Raw genomic sequence first — 9725 nt, 5'->3', positions numbered from 1 at the left:
AGCTGGCTGAGGTGGAGCCACCGGTGCACACCTGCTTCCAATTACCTGATGTCCCTTACTAAAACTTGGCACTGGGAAGCATTCAGTGCCAGATCGTCCCTTCATGCTCCACATGTTTTCTGTGCCACTTTTTCTTGCTACTACGTCTGGTCTCGTTATCCGAGTTCTTTAAGTGTTTACTCCCTGCTAGGAAGTTCCAGCAGTGTTAGTATTTTTTGTGCTTATGCTAGTTTCCTGCTCTGGTCTTTTCCAGCAGCGTCTTCAGTTAGCTACTTGTGTATTTATCCCTGTCTTCCTTTTGTTTTTGTTATCCTTATGTGGCTAAGCCCATTGTGTTTGAAATGTGTTTTTGTGCAGTATTTTTTGTGTTATCCTTTTTCCTCTGCCAGGACACTTTTTGTATTAAACTATTCATTTTTTCACCACTACGTATCACTCTCTGCTTTGGGATCCTAACTCTGGCTGCAGCCAAATCGTAACAGTGTTTGCTTTTGTTTAGTAATTTTGCACTATTCACTTTATTGTGCTAAAACAACCTGGTGAAAACATCATAACTATCTTCCAGATGCTCTGATCTTCTCCAAATTTTATATGGTGGTCACCGCTCAGTTCCCGACCTTTCAAATGGTTGGCTGCTCTCCAAACATTTTTATGGTGGTTAGGTCGCCATTCATTTTGTGACAGTGTATATGCATCAACTCCGATGTTGGCGCCTACTGGCTAACTAGTATGCGTGTGAAAATTCTTCTTAAGACACTCCAATTTTCTTCTAGCTCGACATACTTGCGTCAAATATGCATCCTGAGTGCCTGCCGACTTGTGTTAACCTTAACGTTGCATTCATTCAACACTGCTCACAGCTTTTCATTCTGATTATAATCAAGATCATAGGCATAGGGGTGGATTTACCATTAGTCAAACATAGGAAATTGTCTCGGTCCCGAGATTTTCAGGGGCCCCCCAAGCGTCTCATAAAATCTGATTATTGATATATTTTTTTAATTCGATTTAAAATACATATTACTGTTGTAGGGCTGCCAATTCAAAGGACAAATATTGAACTTTTATTATTGTAATCACATGTTGTTTTGACAGGAAGTGGATGTATGTACATGACCTTATACTGTATGGACAAACGTATTGAGACGCATATGAAGACATTTTGGACGATTGCATGATTTTTAACTTTGTGGTCAAAGTTTGGAGAAGACACTTTTTTGTTGTACAAAGAAAGGTTGCTGCTTGGATGAGTTTGGTGTGGAAGACCAAGCTCATCAAAACCCTTTGAAGTAAATTAGAGCAGAAAATGGCCTCTGACATAAAATTTTTTGATGTTGTAGCTGCAAAAGTTGGGGCCAGCTACATATTTTCCTCTAGTTTAACTTCCTGTAGGTGCAATGACCAGGTGTCCCTGTGCAGTAGATCCCTGCGATTCGTGAGTGTTCTGTTATGTTGTTGGGGAAAAACAGCCTCACCACATGAAAAAGGTATGAATATATTTACCATTTAATTGTTTTAATTTTATTTCTACAATGTGCAGTAGGGCAAGAAAAAACGAGCCAACTGCGCACATCTCATATCTCACCACACTGATGAACAGAGGTGTAATAATGCGCAACCAAGCCAGCTGTACTGTAGTTGATTTTTCAGGCTTCCGATTGGCCAAAATGTCCGAAACAGTGCTTTTATGTGGACAGACTTTTTTTTTTAAACTCCACTCATGTGGATGGAGATCTTAAACATCGGAGTGGGGGAAATTAGCGTTTCTGAAAATATCCATGTTTGCGTGGTCATAGCCTTAGCTTGTTAGCTTCTCGTCAATGAACAATGATAATTAATCAGAGAAATACTATGGCAGCTGGAACAAATCGATGCGTAACAACAGTCAGTAGTTCCGAAATCGCAGGAGAAGGGGTTTGCGGTGGTGGTCTGTCCATCCTCTCAACAAGTCGTATGTACACACAAAATAATGCTCTACAAGCCAACCAATCACAGCCTTAATGATCAGCGCTACTGAAGCTCGAGAGTTTTTTGGTGGTGCACATCACACTACGCACAGAGACTGAGAGCTTCATTATGCTCCAGCCTCATGAAGCTGGTGTAAGTGTAGTATCTGATACAGTAATATATAAAATGCCATATCTTATATGTCTCCGCATGTGTTCCAGGAAGGTGAGGCTCTGGTGACGAGAGTTCGACCAGCAGCTAAATAGCAAACAATAGTATATCAGTTTGGACTGTTTAGACCAGTGGTCTCAAACTCAATTTCACTGGGGGCTACTGGAGGTAGACTCTGGGTGAGGATGGGCCGGATCAAGTATTGGGAGTAGGGCTGGGAATCTCAGGGTACCTCACGATACGATACAATTCACAATACATGGCTCACAATAATGCCAAAGGGCCATCCCTCCCACGGTCCATGTGATAACACCACTGTTAGTTCAGTGTTGGTGTTTACTTGCCCCTGTAAGTATGTAAGTAACACAGAGCTTGCCCGGATTTTGCGGGCTGCACTCTTTGATGTCCAGTCGCGGGCCGCAAGATATGATTTGGTGGGCCACAAATGGCCCGCGGGCCGCGTGTTTGAGACCCCTGGTTTAGACAGACGAGTAAATCAAGGGCAATAAAACCTCACGTACACACATATAGAATGGTCACTGGGAGTTGGTCAAACCAGAACTCCCATAGGATCTTAGTGAGTCCCTTGCACCTTTTTCCAAATGCAGGCAATGTTTGGGAATAGGCCCAAAGTCTCAAAGATGGTAGACTGGTTGGTGCCATGATTCCATAGATGTGACAGTCGTTAGTCAATGTCAAAGCAACATGTGTCTTGACCATGTAAGGAAAGAGCCAACCCTCAAGACAACAGGTTGACGTAATGGTTTGCAAATCCTGTAAATGTGACTGCTTGCCGACTTCTCGTTGGAAGTGCTTCTGATCTGACCTAGCCTTCTCACAGGGCGGCCGACCTGTTCATGATGCTTGCTGGTTGTAATAAAGTTCTCTTTGTTCAACTGGTTTGCCTCATTGGATTCTGCTTCATCATCACATCATCTTCTAGTTTGGGAAGATGGAAAGCCTAAATACCCATCATAAGCAATGCCAGCTAGCTGAACAAGGCAACCAAAATGCAAAAGTCTGACAGCAGCAATGAGTACAAGCATATTTACTGTAAGTGTGCATGCAAGGTGGGTGTAGGTAGTATTAATTTGATTAAAGCAACCTCATTAATGAACTTTCACAGGAAAATGTATTTTATCATGAAAATTATTACATTGATTTTTATAACTGACATATTTAAATACAAGAAAACAATCTTCAAAACTTTACAAAAGCCCAGGGCCTCCCAGGTGCTTGGGGCGCTGGTAAAACATTCCCACTTTTCCCTCCATTTCGACGCCTCTGTCTTGAGTAACCGTGAATCAAGACTGCTCTCTCTCGGCCTCCGTCAGTTTGAGCACTGCCTGCACATCCACTGCACTGCGTGCGTGCATCTTCAGCGAGTGCTTGAGGGCTTTGCGCAGGTCCTCGGGGGAAACGAGGTGGAGACGCAGCAAAGAGTTGACCAGCTGGGAGCGAGCATTCCCAATGAATGTGTGTGACAGGAATGATGAGAGGCCTCCCCCACCCTTTGTGGTGTAGAGCGGAACTCGGACCATGCCCAGAACCTTGAGAAAAGTGATAGGGAATACAGGAACATGGGATTGGCTGCAATCAATGACACACATACTGTACAGTACCTCCTGGCCGTGATCTGTTGCTGTGGATACAGAGGCTTTCTCCACCTCCCTTATCTGCTCCTCCTCTAGCTTTTTTACATAGAAGTGAGTGATGAGACGGGGTGACGAGGGGGAGGTACCAGGAGCATGCTGAGCGTCCATATGATCGTCTTCTGATATGGAAAGAGCTACACCCACCTCCTCCTCTAATTCCCTGCAGAGCCCGGCCTCCAGGCTCTCCTGTGATTGGTTTACAAACCTGAAGGGGGGAGTGACGAATGAGGGTGGTTAAAGGTTAGAATATACTGTATAAGTATGACCTGCCAAGTGTGTATATCTATATGGAAAGCGGATTGAGGCGTTCAACTGACACTTACATAATTTTGATATACAATGTTCTCTCGCTGCATCGCGATTCACCTTTCGAGGACTTTTTTTTTTAAGTGCAATTTAGCTTCTGTTTTTTAACAGCGTATGAACGCACGCGCATTGTGTTCTGCGTCCTTGTGGTGTATTAAAGCGATCTATCGGTGCTCTGTTGTATGTGTCTGTTATTGCATTTACTACTACTACCAGTAGAGGGTGTTGTATACTCATGTGAGAATTGAAGACGAGTGCTGCTGGAGTAAAGATGTCATCCCTCCAGCTCGTCTCAGTATGTATTTATGTGCCTGTATGGGCTAAGGGAGAACCCGCCCATTGTGTTGCATTGTGTGCATTTTGATTGGCTGTAGACCATTGTCAATCAATCTCCTTTGTGCAGCACTGCCGGGTTTCCTGTTGTATGATTACTAGCAAACAGCTAGCAGTGTGACTCTGAAGGAAGGCTGAAGTTACGCGGCAGTAGGGCGCCACTACAGAATAAATGAATCTTTGGTTCATAGAGGACGACGGGGAGGAGTAAAATACTACGACAGGAGCAATATGTTTTAACAAGGATACAAAAATGCTCCAGCCGAACGGCGACAGGACGAAGACGCACCGTCAGAGGGAACATTGTACAACAATTTGATGACATTACTTTTCTTATGAGACTGTCGATAAAATGAACGCAAATAATCCTCCAAAAGGTTGAGATTTTTTTAGGAGTAAAATAGTGTCTTGAAGCAAAAATATGCAGTAATTTAACCTTAAGGTCAACCATATTGGACATTAAGGAGAATATCATCTGTCATTGTCATGGCAAACCTTGATTACCCTACTCGTGATGTGTTAGCATTGGTGTGTAGGAGTGCAGATCTGTTTGAGGCATTTTGGACCTTCACGTCACTCACAGGTGGTTAGCTAGATTTGGGATCGCCTCGACCAGGTCACAGTTGACCTCCTTGATGCATAGGGCAGTACACCTTGATGCCTGACCCTCCATGGCATTTTGGAGGAGGATGCCTTGGTCCTCCCTTGGACTCAGGTGATTCTCTATTCATTCCCTCCACTTGCTCTCCTCCCAGCCTTGCTCCACAGGCTGAGGTTGTCTCAGGCCGGGTGCTCTTGGTGGGTCCAAACTGGCCACAGAGGCCTAGGATGGCTGAGATCCACAAGATGCTGGATGGTCAGACGCCAACCGTTCTTTCTCATGTGTGGCCCTTGAACTGCAGTCCTGCCAGCCTCTGGGACTGAGTAAGAAGGTGGTTGACACCTTGCAGGCCTCACGAGCCTCCACATTTACTGTGTTACAAGCAGGATATTAAGTGAGTGGTGTCAAGAAAAATGTGAGAACCGTTTTTCCTGTGATATGCCAGTGGTGCGGTCTGTCCTTCCTTTCACACCTATCGCCCAAGGGAGGTCCGAGTCCATCATCAGAGGTTATCTTGCCGCCATTTCCTCCGTTCATAACCGTAGTGATGGGTTGACTCTTAGGGCACAAACACTTGCAACACAGTTCTTGCACGCTGTGCCCTGCAAAAAGGCTTTTGCTCCCTTCTTGAGGTCTTCAGGTTGTCCTCAACTTTTACCGACTCAGTTTTGAAACCTTACACCCTCTGGATCTTTGTCAGAAGGTCATGTTTCAGATTGGCATTGCATCTGCGTAGACAGTGAGAACACTCGCTGCTCTCTCCTATTACTGCAAGATTTTCTAGCAATATGTGCAGAGGCTGACCGAGACGTCTTCTGTTTGGGGATGAGGATAAGGCAGTGTTCCTTCTGCAAAACCCTGCATTGCGGCCCTAGTGCTGCCTAGAAACTTTGTGGCCAAGCCTCTGGCGCTAGAATTGTTTTACATCACAGTTTTTTTTCCTTTGGCTTCCCATCACTGGTGCCCTTTTGTGGTGGCATTTAGAATACCATCCATTACATCCATCCATTTTCTACAGCATGTCCTCATCAGGGTCCGGGGTGAGCTGGAGCTTATCCCAGCTGAAATTGTGGAATAGACGGGGTCCATCCTGGACCTGTTTCCAGCCAATCGCAGGGCACATTTAGACAAACCATTAACACCTGTGGACAATTTATAGGGCCTTATGATTTCCGTGTTAACTGAATCGAGGAATTGGCCAATAAAAATGAAATTTACTATTAAACGCGGAATGTTGTGCAAAGTAACAAATTGTGAATGAAATTATGTCATGGGGGAAGTATTTCCTGGGCGGACCGGTCAATCATGGTGGAATCTCATCACAAACACTAAACCGCCCCCTCCTGAACTAAACATGTCTAAATGGCAAAAGTTGGTGGAAAAAACCTGGAAACTCTTCTATTAAGGAGCATGAATGGAAGCTAGATGGGTTAGCTTAGTTTAGCAGATCATGCTAGTGCTAACAACTCGACTGGAATTGCATCGGTGGCTCCATCTTCCTTAACCACAAGTAAGGGCAGTTTGTTGAAGATTTTCTGTGCAGACGCTGACATCCATTTCTGAATTACTGGGCAAAATTGTCCAATAATGTATTGCATCAATAAATGTAAGGATTTTTGCATGTAATTAATGGACATTTCATTCACTAACCAAAAAAGCACAAACTCTATACTCATAAAATAAGTGTAAATGGCAAAAAAAAACAGAATTTCAAAAAAATTTAAACGGGAAAAAACTAAATTTTGGAAAAAATAAAACAGATTTCCTAGGACCCTAAATTTAGAGTCTCCAATTAACCCTAACATACATGTTTTTGGCACGTGGGAGGATGTGTCTCCACATGCAAACTCCACACAAAGATGCCCAACTGGAGATTCAAATGCACAATCTCCTGACTGTGAGGACATGGTATGGCCCCGCTTAGATAACGTTTAGTTACCATGCCTATGAATATTCTCATTTTTCCAGGTCATTGTATTCTCAGGGAATGAAATCAATAACAACTGGACGGTTCAGGTTGTCTTACAAGACGTTTTCTAAGGTGAAACATCTTCTAAGACAACCTGAACAGTCCAGTTGTGATCATTTAGTGTTAAGTTTTAAGAATAATATTTCAAATTAACTTTCATACTTGATTGACAGTATTTTGTAATATATGTCCAGGTCCCGCATGATGAAACGTATGATGGTGGATCAGGTTGTGGACTACTTTTCTGGAAAATTTGGTCACATTCCAAATTGTTTGACTGGTGAACTGCCAAACCTATTGAATGCATCTGTAGTTATACATATTTCCTTTATTTATTTGCTATACCTAATTGAAAATGATACAGTTAAGGCTTAAATATAATTTAAAATTCTCTAAGGGATCACAGCAAATCACATTCGGCTGAATACTAATGAAGGAGTCTGCCTGTGACCATAACAGGATTTACATTTTAATGTGACATGACACCTTGTAGAGCATGCCAGGCATAGTTTATCTTCCAGTGTGTTTGTGGTGGCAACGTGTGAATGTTTGCTCTGCGCCGTTAAGGCTTATATCATTTGACAGGGCTTGTGTATTTGTGTATGTGCATGTGAGTGTGTGGAAAAAGGGAAATCTTCATTCAGCACATGAAGGGATAAAACACGATCAGCACTGGAAGACACTCACCCGCCAGGGAAACCCAGCATACCGTCAAAGCGCATCTGCATCTGTAGTATGTGACAGGACAGAGATTGTTATAAGCCCACACATGGATGCTTCCAAACAGGTATAACCAACCACCTTAAAAACATGCACCGGCAGAGAAAACATACACACTAGGAGTGAATTATTGCTAATGCATACAGCACTCTTGAATCCATACATGCTGTTTTTTTCCCTCACCAGTATGATATGCCTGATGGGAATTCTCCCAAAAAGCTGACTTTTGGTGTCAGAGTAGAGCATCACGTGACACGCGTGTCTGCAGCCTGAGCAGGCCAATGCCTCTGCCCTTGACAGCTGTCCGTTCGCCATCTACAAAAGTACACAAGCACTGTAATTTAATATAATATGACCCACTTGACACAGTTCAGTGCTCCTTCTGGCATGCACTACCACTTAGACGTCTGTCATTGCACCCATCCACCCGGTCTGTCATCACCTGAGGCAAGCTTTGCTGAAATCAGGTTGTGCAAAGACTAAAAAACCAGGACGTGTACAGGAAGGGTGAGTATATAAAGAAGGCTCTAGTTCCCTCTGGTGGTATGGAGTGGAAGCGGCCATTCCATCGTTAGCACTGAACTTGCTAAATTTCTAGTCTTGGTATATTTTGAAAAGAGTTAATATGGACAAATGTTGTTGTGCACGTGCGTAGAACAGATTGCGTTTCCGGTACGTGTTCCGTAGTGATAGTCGTATGTTAGGCACGCCATCCGTCGATCTATTTTGCGGCAGCAATATAGAACCCCCCCCCCTCTCAAGAATAATCGATCTTCTTTTCTTATATCATATCCATGGTGCAAGGTGCAAGTGGATAAATCACGTGAGTCACTCCTCTTAGCCAATAGCCAGGAAGAATGCTATTAGTTTGCTACAGAGACAATCCAGCGCAATGGTAAATTCTGATCATATCTACTACTTCCGTAGTACACCATGTGCGGGCTTAGCCGCCATGTTAGTTGGCAGTACGCAGATAAAATGCACTTTGAAAATGACGACACACTGCTCGGCAATTAATTGCGGGAATAGACGGTTCATAAAACCAGATTTGTCATTTTTCAAGTTTCCCAAAAACAAAGACAGTTATGTGTCACAAAAACGTTGTAGATTTCTAACACTGGTAGTTGAGAATAAAGGAGACAGTAGCAAAGATTGAAAGTGTAGTCCCACGCAATAGATCTCAAAGCTACTTTGTTTCTTCATATGCAAATACAAATGCAAACTTCATTTCATAAACTATACACTAGTCCAAACTCCTGCAGGCCACTAATATTCTTGTTTGATAATAATTTGGCTCAAAGGTAATACAAGTTAAAATGCACACATACAAGGGACAGAAAATAGTTACAAAGTTACTGTCATAGTTACAATATGATTTTCAACAGCTGCTGTATTCAACTATGTTGTATATTTCTCAATAAGGAAGGGAAAAAAGTAAAATAGAGAAGCACAAGTTTTCTTTCATAATGCTGCTCAGGTTTTTATTGGCATTTATAAATACACACACACACACATTTATTTTTCTCCCCTGTTCTGAGAATGCATGAAAGGAGAGGGGCCACCTCCACCGCCCAGAAAGCCCCGCCCCAAATAGCCAGGCCGAGCCCCCACCGACAGAAAGCCACTGGGCCAACAGGGGCAGGCAGCACAAAGATCAGCCCCCCAAGAGCCAGCCCAGAGAGCCCTCCCCCCCGTGAAGACCAGCAAGGGGCCGCAGAGAGGCAATCCCAACCAGAAACAGGGCGCCGGAGGACAGCCAACCCCCGTGACCGGCGAGAGATCACACCCCAGCTGGGCCACACACCAGCAGCCCCAGAGATATCCCCGCAACCGGAAAGAAGCCCGCCCGCGCCGGAAGCTCATTTCATTAAAGTGTACACACTGCGCATAACTTTATACTTTTACACTCACTTCAGAGCCAGGAAATACACTACATGACTACATTGCACACGGTTGCGCGCCTAGCCCCGCCCCGCTCGTTTGCTTACCAATATGGCGGACTTTTCTACGCCATTGCGTACTA

At 43.8% G+C, this 9725-nt stretch overlaps 1 protein-coding gene across 4 annotated transcripts; it reads right to left on the bottom strand.

Moving 5' to 3' along the window:
• Positions 1-1767: 1767 nt before the first annotated feature.
• Positions 1768-8199, bottom strand: LOC129184671 (U8 snoRNA-decapping enzyme-like). 4 transcript variants are annotated; one of them, XM_054780828.1, is made up of 4 exons: positions 8145-8199; positions 7886-8017; positions 7670-7710; positions 1768-3978 (listed from the first exon to the last, which is right to left on the bottom strand). In XM_054780828.1, exons 2-4 carry the CDS (start codon positions 8015-8017, stop codon positions 3423-3425), a joined length of 729 nt encoding a protein of 242 aa, XP_054636803.1. In that variant the 5' UTR covers positions 8145-8199; the 3' UTR covers positions 1768-3422. The 4 variants fall into 4 exon arrangements, with proteins under 4 accessions (XP_054636803.1, XP_054636820.1, XP_054636794.1 ...); XM_054780845.1 differs by having other exon boundaries at positions 1768-3668; positions 3741-3978; positions 7886-8196; XM_054780819.1 differs by having other exon boundaries at positions 8099-8174.
• Positions 8200-9725: the final 1526 nt, after the last annotated feature.

This window comes from Dunckerocampus dactyliophorus, chromosome 1, assembly GCF_027744805.1.
Source record: "Dunckerocampus dactyliophorus isolate RoL2022-P2 chromosome 1, RoL_Ddac_1.1, whole genome shotgun sequence".
In the NCBI taxonomy this organism is placed as follows: Eukaryota; Metazoa; Chordata; class Actinopteri; order Syngnathiformes; family Syngnathidae; genus Dunckerocampus; species Dunckerocampus dactyliophorus.
The sequence above is the reverse complement of the archived record's forward strand: the minus strand, read 5'-3'. Positions and strand labels throughout refer to the sequence as shown.